We start from the raw sequence: 15,205 nt of genomic DNA, 5'->3' as shown, positions 1-15,205 counted from the left end.
GGCGCTGATATCTTCGTCCTGGGACCGGCTCCAGGAGCGGGACTCGCCGGAAAGGGTAAGTATCCAGGGGGGTCGGGCGGGCTCTATGCCTGTGTCCCCAGTGACAGGTTCCCTTTAATAGTCTCAGAGACCCCTTTAACAGCCTCAGAAATCCCCTAATAGTGCCAGCCTCAGAGACCCCTAATAGTGCCAGCCTCAGAGACCCCTAATAATGCCAGCCTCAGAGACCCCTAATAGTGCCAGCCTCAGAGACCCCTAATAGTGCCAGCCTCCGAGACCCCTGATAGTGCCAGCCTCAGAGACCCCTTAATAGTGCCAGCCTCAGAGACCCCTTAATATTGCACGCCTCAGAGACCCCTAATAGTGCACGCCTCAGAGACCCCTAATAGTGCACGCCTCAGAGACCCCTAATAGTGCCAGCCTCAGAGACCCCTAATAGAGCCAGCCTCAGAGACCCCTTAATAGTGCCAGCCTCAGAGACCCCTAATAGAGCCAGCCTCAGAGACCCCTTAATAGTGCCAGCCTCAGAGACCCCTAATAGAGCCAGCCTCAGAGACCCCTTAATAGTGCCAGCCTCAGAGACCCCTAATAGAGCCAGCCTCAGAGACCCCTAATAGTGCACGCCTCAGAGACCCCTAATAGTGCCAGCCTCAGAGACCCCTAATAGAGCCAGCCTCAGAAACCCCTTAATAGTGCCAGCCTCAGAAACCCCTAATAGAGCCAGCCTCAGAGACCCCTTAATAGTGCACGCCTCAGAGACCCCTAATAGAGCCAGCCTCAGAGACCCCTTAATAGTGCCAGCCTCAGAGACCCCTAATAGAGCCAGCCTCAGAGACCCCTAATAGTGCACGCCTCAGAGACCCCTAATAGAGCCAGCCTCAGAGACCCCTTAATAGTGCCAGCCTCAGAGACCCCTAATAGAGCCAGCCTCAGAGACCCCTTAATAGTGCACGCCTCAGAGACCCCTAATAGAGCCAGCCTCAGAGACCCCTTAATAGTGCCAGCCTCAGAGACCCCTAATAGAGCCAGCCTCAGAGACCCCTTAATAGTGCCAGCCTCAGAGACCCCTAATAGTGCCAGCCTCAGAGACCCCTTAATAGTGCACGCCTCAGAGACCCCTAATAGAGCCAGCCTCAGAGACCCCTAATAGTGCACGCCTCAGAGACCCCTAATAGTGCCAGCCTCAGAGACCCCTAATAGTGCCAGCCTCAGAGACCCCTAATAGTGCACGCCTCAGAGACCCCTAATAGAGCCAGCCTCAGAGACCCCTAATAGTGCCAGCCTCAGAGACCCCTAATAGAGCCAGCCTCAGAGACCCCTAATAGTGCCAGCCTCAGAGACCCCTAATAGTGCACGCCTCAGAGACCCCTAATAGTGCCAGCCTCAGAGACCCCTTAATAGTGCACGCCTCAGAGACCCCTAATAGTGCCAGCCTCAGAGACCCCCTAATAGTGCACGCCTCAGAGACCCCTAATAGTGCCAGCCTCAGAGAGCAGCTCTGTAGTTGTAGTTCACACTTACTAATATGGCTCCCAGTCTCACATATACTGCTCCATATATACAGGTACTACCCTCCCCCATATACATGTATCCCACCCTTTCCTTATCTTCACACTGTGCTGCCTGCCAGATATGCTGCTATATGAGGGGCCATAGCTGATTCCCCTGCTCAGAGGCCAGGGATCATACAGGGTCTTTATCTACCTGCAAGGACCTGAGGTGACCCGCCCCCTCCTCATGATGTCATCAGGTCCTTGCAGGTAGATAAAGACCCTGTATGATCCCTCTATGGCCTCTGAGCAGGGAAATCAGCTATGGCCCCTTATATACATTATTACAGGCTGCTGAATTTGCGCAAAATCGCGGTAATTTTACCGCGATTTTGCAAAAATGCTTTGACAGAGAATGTAGCTGGGCACGGACGGGCCGGATCCTATGGCCAGTCCGGCCGTGCTCACTGGCCACTGTACGTTCCTATAAATTCCTATTGAGTTATACCAATTTACTGGGATCAGTGAATGGAGCATGCGCCTTACATAATCAGTGCTCAGACTCCACTCTTACTGTGTTAGGCTTTGTTCACACAACGTATATTTTCATAAAATCACATGGTATACGCTCCGGCCGGGATCCCTAGCGGTGCCGCAAACAACTGACATGTCAGTTTTCTGCGGCCGCTATTCAGTGAATAGCAGCTGTAGAAAACCGGGTCAGAGCACACTGTGGAGCTGTGGGGAGTTCTGATGCGGGTGCGCACGGATGTGCCCACAGAACCCTGCGGCCGAAAAGATCATCCGGTCAGTACTGCAGGGCCGGCCAAGATGATCTTTTCAGAGACCGGCTCTTCCATGACCCGGCCGTGTCACGAAATGGCCAATCTCTCACATTGTGTGAACATAGCCTAATACAAGTTGGGTTTCATTACTTAACTGTGCGTGTTAATTTTACATAATCGGTGGTCGCACTCCGCTCCTGTGCTGGGAAAAATATTATATTACACCGCTGATCCACCAAGGTCCACTGCTGTCCATGGAGAAAATCGGATGAGTGACTGGCTGATTGACATTTTTTTTAAATTGTGATTTTCGTCACCTTTACAACAACATGCTTTACCAAATCTGCCCTTCATTAATAGTCCGAGTACTGTAGCTACTATAGTTTTGCCTATCGGGTCACGGAGATATCAGCGCCCAAAGCCCGGCGCGCGCGCTAACAGCAGAGTCAGATGCCCATAGAGAATGAATGGGGAGTCCGATGCTCCATCATTCTCTATGGGCACCGGACTCTCCTGTCAGCGCGCGTGCCGGGCTTCGGGCGCTGATATCTCCGTGACCCGACCGGCTCAGGAAGCGAGACCCGGCGGGATCACGTGAGTATAGGGGGCTCTAACGGGGGGTCGATAGCCTGTCACCCCGGCACGGGGGGGTGACAGGTCCTCTTTAAGATTCGATTTGCAAATATTAACAAGTTTGACCAAAAAAATCACGAAGCTCACAAAACTAATTTCCGCCTGCTTCTCTCATATCTGATTATGAACTTCTGATAACTTTTGAACCACAAATTTGATTGTGCCAATGGATTTCTGACAATTCTGGACCAACTTGACTCTGATTGTATATTTCCACAATGAATAACAGAGGAATGGCACAATTCAGACATCTATGAAACATTTCTTTCATTGGTAAAAACCTACATTTCAATCACTTGCCTTTCAGTGTCACACAAAGGTCACCAATTGCACAATGCTAGTTTTATAATGGAAGCCAATAATCACTGCTGGATTTGCCTATTTGCACGTCTTAACCACGGACTATGTTTTTTGTGAATGTTTTTAAGCTATTGATGAGACATATTCAATAGGTAATGAGAACTGTAAGGCGGTATTACATACTTCATGGCGTGTTACTTCTCGGGCTTTTCTTTTCTCTTCTTGCAGTTAAATATGGAGCAAAGATAAAGAGCGAATTTTTCTTTCTTTAAAGTCAATAGGAAACAATGCTACCATTCCCCTACAAAAGCTCCATTATTTCCCCAAATGTGCTAATGGGATGGCAAGCATTTCAATGACCAATGTTAATTAATACATACTTATAATAAAAGAAACTGCTAAGGAAAAAGTCAGCACAATGCCACTAAGGCACAGAATGCAAGTCATATCCTGTGTTCCACAGAAACATAAATAAATTGCATTTGGCTCTATACTCTGTGGGCCATGTTCGCAGCATTTCCATTTACCTCTTTTGACCATACTGTATGCAGAGATGCACTTATCCTATAAGTTTCTGGACATGGCTGCTTTGGGAAAATAGGTGATAGATATGATGCAAACCTGTATGAGTATTGGTACTTGTTTAGCCTGACAGATTGTGCACAGACAACTTGTAAAATAGTTAATGGAGGTTTATTAGGTACAACATATTTCAAGGGTGTCTCCTCTCTTCATCAGATCCTATGTCTGCTTAGTGAAAATTTGCTGGGTTGAATGTAGAATTTCCAGCCCAAATAGTGTAACGAGTGTAAGTGGTGAGGCAGAGCATCATCACTTAGATTCTGTTTGCCTAAGAAAAGTAAGGTGTGATGCATAGAGCATTGTAACCTGGCATGGTCATTACACAATATATAGAGCTATTTGCGTCTTGCTCCATTGGCTTATGGCTCTAGAAAACAGCTCATCAGAGGAAGGGAGAGTGACAGCTATAATCTGCTTTCTCCATACCATCCCACTCCTCTATTTAAAAGAAAAATGTTGCTGCCCCTATCTGGAGATTACAGAGGACTGAGAAGGCTATAATTTCCTTACACTTATTACTTTTACTGTGGATTGGGGATAAATTAATTTAAAGGGGTTATCCAGAGGACAGAAAAGACCCTACCCCTTCTGCTCCCCGTTGCTTCATTTCTTCTCTCTGCCCATTTGTGCCAATAACTTTCACAGACAAGAGAGGGGAGGAGCAAGTTGTGGGCAATGACCTATAGCTGAATGATGTTACTGGTGCTGCAGCTATATTAGGAAGTTATTGGACATTGGATGTGGGCTTGGTTTCACCAGCTCCTTCCCTCCTCTCGTCTGCGAAAGTTATCAGCATAGATGGGCAAAGGGAGGAGGTAGAGTTCCAATCAGCAGAAGAAATAAAACTTTTTTTGCTCTGTAGATAATCCGCAATACCCCTTCAAGTTTTACTTCAAGGTATCTCTTGGATAAGGGGTCAGTACACATGTTGGTTTTAAAGGAGAAGTCAGGACATTTTTTAAATCTGGACGTCGGCAGGGGCAGGGGGTAATTTGATCAGGATTAAGAACTTAACTCTCCCCGTGCCAGAAATGAGAGATGGAGCTGCTCAGCCAATCAGTGACTAGAGCGGCATCCAGCCCCAAGTCACTGATTGGCTGAGCGGCCAGTCCATTAGCCAGATCGTGATGTATCAGCGCTGGAGATTCCGGAGCCCGGTGGGGATCCCTAGGCTGGTCTTACCGCTCACTTGTCCCGGCACCCCCTGCCCCTGCTGGCTGCCAGTTTTTAAAAATGTCCGGACTTCTACTTTAATCCACAGCATAAAAGGACCGCCCAGACCAAGGTTAGTTACGTCCATGGTTATGAATAAAAGGAAATGCATATTAACCTTTTTAGAAAGTCATGTATTCTAGTTTTCATTCACTCGTTGGTACCGTATTTAGAGGGTGCGTGGTGCATAAAACAAAATAACAGAAAATATATTTTGATGTAGGTGCAAAGGAGCAGCAGATATGAAAAGAAATGTCCATAGTTTCTTCATGGTAATAAATAATAAATCACCCCTTTGTGCTTTAACTACTTAAATTGCTGAAGGTGGATTTCTTTAAAACACACAGTGACCCACAACCATTATACTGAAAGTATACTGCTGGAAATAAATTGCTTAGTGAGATTCAGTTCAACAAATTCCCTTTTCTGAAGAAGGTGAGAAGGAGGCTCTTCTGTCTTGGCAGGAGCAAATAGCAAAGATCCTGTAGACAGCCAGGCTGGATCTAAATGTAGCAAGTGCCGATGTCGAAGGAGTTAGTGTTATATTCCCCATCACATTACATAATGTTAACCCCATGTAGAATATTAATGAATTTTTCATACAGTACATTGCTATTTTGATAAAACCTTGCATTCTGTAGTTTAGACACTCTTTGGGAATAGCTGAATAAATGAATACTGCATGCGTAGTTGGTACATATGGTACAGCACATATAATTAATGTTTCCTAGTACCATTGAAAATAGGCAGTGAAAATTTTATTGGCCCCAATAGAAAAGCAAGTTTGTCTTCTAGTGCTACTGTAGTTTGTCATTGTACCACGACTTTATCAAACAGGAGGTATAGAACCGTTGTGATCTTTTTTAACTGCTTAAGTAGAGACGTTATGACCCGCAGGCCATTTCCTCTTGTTTTGTATGTGTAACACTGTTCCTGGTGGGTACAGCGGACAGGAAGCATTGCACCACATGGTTCATGCTCCTTCCCTCTGCCATGCTATTGGTTTTGTAGTTCTGCACATAGGTTGTGCACAAATGCCATTCCTGCCTCTTAAAGGGCCAGCACACCCTGTTCCTTTCCCTGCATAGCACTGATAGTGACCTTGTATATCTGGCAGATTCAATGGCTTCAACCTGCGTCAACAAAGGTTCCTAGTTAGCTAGTGTTCCTCTAAAGGTGTTCCACTGTATGCATACATATCTGCTGGCGTTGATGACATTGGCTTTTTTCTTGACCCCGTCTCTGCCAGCTTTCCGACATTCTGTTGGACCTCAGCTTGGCCCTGACTACTAAACCTGTGCTGCCTGCCTAGACCCATTGTTTGACCACTTAATATAAGCACATTCTGCCAATCGATACATTGGCCCCCTCCCAGACTCCTCTACTGCTTGACCAGTGTCTCTTAGCCCACAAGGCCTGCTGCCACCTACTGTACACTGAGACCGCATCTAATGGCCTTCTGCAGAAAAGTCCACATCCCTTTAGATGGATTAAAGGGTTAAAAACCAGGGGAGTTGCCCAAAGCCAAACTGGTTAGATAGAGCAGGTCCACACCCACAGATCGTTACAATGTGCTAAATTTTCAGTGTTCAGGGTAAGAAGTGCATGACTTGTGCAGGTCTTTAACCTCCAAGATACAGGAAGCAATCTGCTATTTAGTCCACACACTGCACAGTGGATGGGGCCGGAAGCAGTTGACTCTGTTCTCTGTGCAGCAGTGATCATACATAACTGCAGTTCAGCTCCTATTCAAGTGAACGGTGGCTGAGCTTCAGTAACCAGATCCGGCCACTACCAGAACCCCAGCACCCCACTGATCAGTGACTAATGATCTCTCCTGTAGATAGCTCATCAGTATATTTTGGCCAGAAAACCTCTTTTAGCTTTACAAGAATAGTCCTGAGAATAGTCACCCATGTGGCAAAGGAATTGAAGTGTGAAACATAGACAGGGGATATCAGTGGATTAACCGACAGCATGAAGAGAGTTGGACAGATTCATAGTCAGTAGTGTTGAGCCAGCATGGTAAGTAGAGATGATAGAACATTGGGAAATCTTAGGTTCGATCGAACTCGAACCTTCTCAAACCTTCAGCATTTCATTCCTGATGCCTTCCAGTTCTGTGGGGAAGGTGGAGACTGCCCGATTACCGCCTGAAAAACAGGGATACAGACTATTACCTAGGCTGTATCCCTCTTTTCCAGGCGGTACTCGGGCAGTCTCCTCCTTCCCCACAGATCGGGAAGGCATCGGGAATCAAATGCTGAAGGTTCAAGAAGCTTCGAGTTCGATTGAACCTAAGATATCCAGATGTTCGATCATCTCTAATGCTCGGGTGTGCATCATCAATTGGCGGCATACCACCAATAGTGTTTTGAATTTTTTCTTTCTAATTTTTGTATATTTCATCCCTTGAAGGAATTTGTAAACAAAATATACAAAAATTAGAATAATAAAATGTATTAAAGGTGAACCAGGCAACTTCTGCTCTCTGCCGAAAAGGGGGCACCTGGTTTACTGCTCAAGTCTCCCATTGATTTCAATAGAATTTGTTATTCATTCATCAATATTAGAACTCGAGCATTTTACTGCTCGCTCAACACTTATAGTCAGGAATCAAAAGTAGCAGCAAAAGAACCAGAAGACAACGCAAAAAGTCACACAGGAGCATAGTAAATTTACATGAGCAAGGTCAGGATGAAGAGAATTTGCCACTTAGATAATATGTCTTGTCAAATGCTTCTCCCTTTAGGCCATGTTCACACTATGTAAGTTGTTTATTAATCACGGCCCTTGTTGCCGATTTGCAACAACGGCCGTTATTAATACAAAGGTTAACACTGCATTGCAAGTCTGGGGGAATACCGGCCAGAGTGTACACACGCCGGCCGGGATCCCTAGCGGCCGCACGAAAAACTGACATGTCAGTTTTGTATGGCTGCTTGTATGGCTGCTGACATGTCAGTTTTGTATGGCTGCTTGTATGGCTGCTATTCATTGAATAGCAGCTGCACAAGCCTGACAGGTCACACAATTGTGTTCAATGGTGAATTGGAATGTGGTCACACATGGATGCACCCACATCACAATTCAATAGAATTGAAGTTTATCCGGCTGGTGCTGCAGTATCGTCCGGCATAAACTTCACTGACACGGCTGGGTCACAGAACGGCCTGGGTCATACGTAGTTTGAACTCGGCCTTAAAGTAAATGTACCATCAGGTGCATCGCTTTAAGACTTTTACATCAATAGACCGGCACCAGCGCGGGGATGTTGGTGTTGCAGTCCTTTTTTTGAACCCCTGCCCAATTCCCACGCATAGTGCACCGGCCGGTGCTGCAGTATCGGCCGGGATAAGCTGACACCAGCCATTTTGTGACACGGCCGGGTCACAGAACAGCCTGGGTCATACGTAGTTTGAACCCGGCCTTAAAGTGAATGTACCATCAGGTGCATTGCTTTAAGATTTTACATCAATAGACTGGCACCAGCGCGGGGATGCCGGTGTTGCAGTCCTTTTTTTGAACCCCGGCCCAATTCCTGTACATAGTGCCAATCTATTCCCAGGCACGGACATGGCCTGAAGCATCGGTGGTCCACCTGCCCCCAGTGTGATGAAACCCCTTCCCCTCTGTGATGCAGCTCCATTGATTGTTCATTCGCGTAAAAAAAAAAACTCAGTCCAGACCATTTTACATGATTTCCTATAAATGTTATTACAGTGTATATTTCCACCCCAAACCGACTGCCATTTAGCATGAAGGGGAGGCATGCTGAGTGATTGAAGTAAATGAACTACATAGTTCTCCATTTTTTCTTAAGAAAACTTTGTCATTAGAACTTGATAGAACTATAATTTAAAAAAAAAAAGTGTTCGAAAGGTCAGAAATATCCATTAAGCCCAATTACAGGAACAGGGATTTTTTCTTTGTGATATTTAGGATCCTAAGAATGACAGCGCTCATTCTGCACACTAACAATAAAATGATTGCAGTCGTCAAGTTTATGATCCAGGGACAATTTTCCCCCGTGTATGGGAGAGGTTAAAGTTTCAGTCATTTTGTTTCGTAATTTTTGCAGCAGGATGATTAGCAGTCGGTAATGTTCCTCCTGGGCCAAAGACTATAATGAAGTGTTCTGCTTCAAAGCATTTGATTCACTGTGTAGGTTATACTATTTGTAAGACCAATATGTTACTATTGTTATTACGAGAGGAATGTATATTGATATATAAAGAACCGGAGGTATCTTATAAAGCACATAATTTCCTTAAAGGGAAACAATCACCTAAAATACCGCTATTACGCTATTGAAATGTGCTGCAGCAGCACCCAGCGCACTTCCAAGATGTGCTTTTTGACTTTCCTGCCTGCAATGTATATTTCCCAAACTTACTTTAAATTCTTGGCTCTCTGTATGCAAATCCCCCAAAAGTAGTCATCTGGGTGGTGAACCTTCGACATCTAGTCACAGTCCCCTGGGCGTTCCTCCGCATCAATCCAAACGCTTAAACTGAATAATTACTCTGACGTCATTCGCGGGCTTGCCGTCCATTACATTGGCGCGCCCACGTTCTAACTACGCAGTACAGCGGTCCTAATGTGTGCTGTATTGCACAGGTGCAGAATAGCCTTAAACTCATTGCTGGATCTTGGGCAATGAGTTAGAGGCTATCCTGCACCTGCACAGTACAGCACAGATCGGGAATGCTGTACTGCGCATGTGCGTAGTAGTAAGTGTGTGGGCGCGTCTATGTGATGCACAGCGCGTCCCTGAATGAAGACCCAGAGGACCATGACTAGATGCTGACGGCTCACAGCCCAGATGACTACTTGTGGGGGATTTGCATACAGCGCGCCAAGAATATAAAGTAAGTTTGCGGAATATACACTCCAGGAAGGAAATTAAAAAAGCACGTCTAGGAAATGCGCTTGGCACTGCTGCTGCACACTTAAATTGCGTTAAAGCGGTGTTTTAGGTGATTGGTTCCCTTTAAATGGGTACTTGGGAGATTTTTTGGTTATAAAGATTTCTAAATTACTTCTTTTTTAAAAAATCTCAAGTCTTCTAGTACTTATCAGCTGATGTATGTCCTACAGGAAGTGGTGTATTCTTTTCAGTCTGACACTGCGATCTCTGCTGTCACCTTTGTCTGTTCCAGGAACTTTGGTTGAAAAAAATACACTGCTTGCTTCAAGACATAGAGCAGCTGATAAGTACTGGAACACTTGAGATTTAAAAATTTTGGTAATTTATAAATCTGTATCACTTTTCTGACACCAGCTGATTTGAAAAATGTTTTATTCACCAGAGTACCCCTTAAACACGGAGGTTAGGATTTGCTTAAATATAAATAACTATGTATTGTGTTTAGTGTTCATTTACTCTTTATCTTAACAATCTAATCAATCCATTTTTTTATTTAAAAAGAGAAGAGTTCAACATTCTGTGCTGATTTCTTAAAGGGGTAATTGATATCATTCACCGGCACCACTTGTTATCAGTTATTGAAGGGCTGATAAATTTGCATGGGACAATACCACAATTCCTTACACCACAACTACAAATAGATATGTTTAAAGCTCCTGTTTAAAGGGGTACTTCAGCCCTTTAAAAATATTTGATATACAGTATTGCTGTCCCTATATAGAACATAATTAAGAGACTATTCATACCTTACTATGCTCCCCATGGGTCCTCCTGAGGTGTCTTCGGGTTCCCCACTAAACACTCCCACTGCCACTACTAAGAAGAACTTGTCTTGACAGTGACAGTCCTTTCAGCTAAAGTGTTGTGTTTCCTTAGTCAGTAATTGACTGAGGAGGCTGTCACTGCTGAGACAAGTCCGTCTCTTCAGTGGTGGACCCAAAGTTGAGGCAAGAGGATCCCAGGGCAGTAAGGGAAAAATAGAATATTTATGTCAGGAATCTGCAGTGCCTGGTGTGAACTGGGCCTGGTGTTTGCTTTTGTGTGCCACACCCGATTGCTTCTCAGCTTTCGGCAATGCAGGAGTTACGCTGAGAAGCTTTTGGACTTGATAATGCACCTGTGTTGTCTCTGTGATTGACGGGTTTCTCTGCCTGTCTGTAACCTGGTAGATCAGAGCGCCGGTCCAATGGGGATCTGAACCGGGCTCTTGGTCAGCATAAAACAAAGCTGAGGCAGAGTCCCAGCGCTGGCTATAAGGTTAACTCCCTAGTCCCAGCTTTCTTGTCTTCTCCAGCGATCCCCATTCCTAATCCCTCTGTTTTTCTCGACTCATTATCTGACCTCCTGCCTGACTTTTTGACTATCCAATTGTTTACTGATTCTGTACTGCGCTGCCTGGTTGGATTTGACCCGGCCTGTTTGACTATTCTTTTGCGTTTGTTTGTCCGTCTTGTTCCGTGTGCACGTATTTAGCGTAGGGAACGTCTACGTGGTTGTCCACAGCCGCCTAGGGACGACTGAGGCAAGTAGGCAGGGACAGTGGGTGGGTTCAGACCTAGGGCCCACTGTCTTGTTGTATCTGTGTCTCCCTGTCCTGACAATTTATTATGTTCCTTACATGGCCAGTCAATCAGAGCTACGTACATTGCAGTAACCCAATACCACCACTACACAATGAACACTGTGTAGTGCACATCCTGAGTGCCCAAGACTTATGTTGAACATCTGACTGGCCAAGATGTTGGCCACAGATCAGTAATTGAGTAAACAGTAGATAGATAAAATAAAAAGATATTGACAGGAAAAATGCATTTAGCTGCCTAAAGATTTATTTAAACATGACTTTATTTAAGTTATTTTGTCGTTTTCTTTTTGTCCTTTCCTTTTTTTTCTCTCAATTATTGGTAAAATTGTTTAGAATGGCAGCCATGAAAGCAGCACAAAAGCATAACATATTTTACATTTTTCTTTTCACTCAAAAATGTGTTTACCTATAAAGAGGAACAATGGCTGTCTTTTGCCATCTTTTGCTGAGCCTTAGATTATTATTGAATCACTTCGGTCCCCTAATACCATCTAGTAACTTTATGAAGTGTTTCCAAACATAAAAATGTATGTTTCAAACATGTTATGTTTTTTTCACATTTTTTTTTTTATTTCAATGACATTTTTTTATTATTTACAGATAAAAATAAAGAAAAAAACAGAGCGCCTTGTTCAACGGCATTCATTCTACATCCGGATACGAAAAACAACACTGCCAAGACTGACGAAAAGGTTTGTCTTTCCTAACATCAGAATGTAACAAGTTCGAGCATCAATGATTTTAGTTGTGTTTTTTTTTTCATTTTTTTTTTCTTTTAATGAAACATTTTGCAATTTTTTTATAATTATGCCTCACAAGTGATTTTACAAATGCATTACAATTGCCAGTTAGCGAAAAGTAAGTATAGAAAAATAGATCTACCATTTTTTTTGCTTTATAAGACGCACCTGTCTATAAGATGCACCCCTGATTTGGACCACTGAAAACAGGAAAAAAATATTTTATGCTAATTAAACTTCCCTGTGGTCAAAGGTCATGAAGGGGATAATGCAGTGAAGGGGTCAAAGTTTATTCAAATGACAGTGCCTTCTACCTACACATACACAGCTGCTGCATGCACAACATACACTCAGCTCTGCTACACCATACACTCTCAGCTCAACTACACATTCAGCTCTGCTACACCATACACTCTCAGCTCAGCTGTATCACATACACTCAGCTGTACAAACATATCCACAAGCACACACAATGTTATATCAACACACACACACAGGGTAACACACATACCTCTGCTGCTCTGTACTTAGACGCGACCATTTAATGTAGGACCTGCGGGAATGTGAGTTGAAGCACCTTCGCTGATGTCACAGTCATGTGACTAATCACATGACTGTGACATCACCGAAGGTCCTTCAGCAGGTTGCCGTGTATATCCCCTCCCGATTTCTCTCCTGCCGGGAACTGATCTCACTGATCAGTACCGACAGGAGAAGGGAGAGGACTGCACAGCTGATGCAGCCTTCCGGACCATCAGGGAAGGAGTCAGGGTGGTCTGACTGTCGGGCTGCCCTGTCTCCTGTATATAAGACGCAGGAACTTTTTAACAAGATATTTTCTTGCTAAAAAGTGCGTCTTATAAAGCGAAAATACGGTAAGTATAATGGAATAGATTTGTTCTTTTGTTAAATAAATTAAGGAATGATAAAGTAAAAATAAGTTTTTGGATTTTGTAATAGGCTTGGCTTGTTGGTTTATGCTCTTCATTAAACTTTTTCATATATCGGATTCAAGGACAATGTTTTGAAGATGTCAAGTGAAGACGACTGTGTGGCTAAAATCAACAAACCTGTGGCATCAACACCGGTGCCTGGATCACCATGGTAAGACCACCAAAAAATATTCATTAGTTCTTTGCTCTTTTTGCCGCAGATTATATTTACTAGGAACACTTGGCACAGGTCTTTTCCACTTTGTGTTATGTTCTGATACAATATTTGTTTAGTTATTTGACCTGTTTAGATGAGAGGAAAGTAGTAGCTTCAGTAGAGCTTTCACCTGAGGTAGAGCCAACACTAAAGATGGAGTAAAGTTCATACAAAAACATCAGACAAGCTTTTCTTTAGCGCTACTGAAACCATTACTTTCCTCCCGTCTACTGGCAGTTATTTATGTAGCCACAACCAAGCTTGGTCCCTCAGAAGGTGGTAGCAGCTCCCCTGCTGATGACCCCTTCATGTGAGTGGCTCTTGTAAGGGCACATTGTCTCAAGTAAGGGTACATGTTGCGCAATTTTTTCTTTCTTCTATCTAGATTATATATTGATTCAGTTGTTTGATGTAATTTTACTATTTAAGGGATATGTTTGATATAATTTCTTGAGCCTTGATGTTTTGTTTTGTTCCTTAAGGACTGCATCTTTTTCAGAAGACTGGATTCATATATTGTTTTGGGAGACCTTTACTGCCGTACAATGTCCTGGCAATGAAGGTCAAATGTTGTCGGAAATGCATTGACACACAGATAATGTTTTATAATGACAAAATAAAATATATTCTTTTTTAAGAAAATTATTAAAATTTCCCTATTGGTAAATTCCACTGCCGTCTTACGCCAAATTGACAAATCCAATGTCGCGAAAAGTGAGGACATAACATCTTCATATAACAATTGCTCCCCTTGACTTTTGGCTTTTTACTCTTGGTGAATGCAAATTACAGATGTGTGAATAGGCCCTTTAGAGATCAAGGGGACCGCAGTTTGTAAGTCATTGTGGACATAAATTGCAGACATGTAAATGTGGCCTTACACTTTCCCCTGCAAAAGGGTATTTAGAAGATTCCCATTTAAAAGAAAAAGAGTTGTTTTTTTGAAAAAAACAAAAAACTTTAATATAGACTTCATAAAGACTTTAGAACCTGTCTGTGTGTCTTTTAGGGAAAAAAGGTAGGGTGTACGTCAGTCTCAGACTTGAGGGAAGAGGGGGAATTTGGCACAAGCTCAGTTGAGTGGCCCAATGCAGACAATGGCCCATCTGGCATTTGCAAAATGGTCAGTCCTTCTGTAGTAGAGAACCAAGTTTTGGTAGAGAATATGGTAAATCTGCTCAACTTTTTGAATAGTTGGAACAAATGCTAATGGTTTATTTATCTATTTTCTGATAAATAAATTGAAGAATGCAATATTGATCCACAAACAATAAAGTGGAAGTCTTCAATACAAGGTTATGTACCACAGAGTCTTTTTTTTTAACATCTGTTTGTTGAAGCACTTTTTATTCAAACCGATGAAGAAAATATACCCATGTTTAATAACAATTTTATTTAAATATTTTTTTAAAAAATCTATATTTTTTTGTCAACTTGGAAACTACTAAAGCAATTTTACGACACTTCTGATAATAAAGTTGGATTTGCATTTAAATTTAATGTGCCTGTGAATTCTGTAGCCAAATTTGTGTGAGAGTGAAAAACGGCTCTGCAGAGACATCATAAAAATGTGTTGTACAGCTGCGATAATAAATGTTTCTCCGACAAGAATCATAAGCAACGTCTCTCAAAACTACCTGATTTTACTAAGTTATTTATTTGGTAAAAAGGATATCATTGCTATTGGGGAGTATGCTCCACTGAGATTTATTTAGTCTATATTTTGCCTGGAGAGCAGAGATCTGGATCTGTCACTTAATCGGTACAGACTATAAACATTATTCAATTAAGAGTCAGTC

At 43.2% G+C, this 15,205-nt stretch overlaps 1 protein-coding gene across 1 annotated transcript in view; it reads left to right on the top strand.

Annotated features, from left to right (window-relative positions):
* The window catches only part of TCERG1L (transcription elongation regulator 1 like), a 176,765-nt gene that overhangs the window by 128,268 nt on the left and 33,292 nt on the right, over window positions 1–15,205 (top strand). The window contains exons 6-7 of the mRNA XM_069980063.1: window positions 12,118–12,209; window positions 13,273–13,361. Coding sequence (XP_069836164.1) covers window positions 12,118–12,209; window positions 13,273–13,361 — 181 coding nt within the window. The remainder of the gene's footprint in view (window positions 1–12,117; window positions 12,210–13,272; window positions 13,362–15,205) is intronic.

This window comes from Dendropsophus ebraccatus, chromosome 8 (assembly GCF_027789765.1).
Source record: "Dendropsophus ebraccatus isolate aDenEbr1 chromosome 8, aDenEbr1.pat, whole genome shotgun sequence".
NCBI lineage: Eukaryota > Metazoa > Chordata > Amphibia > Anura > Hylidae > Dendropsophus > Dendropsophus ebraccatus.
This window is presented reverse-complemented; position numbering and strand designations above follow the sequence as displayed.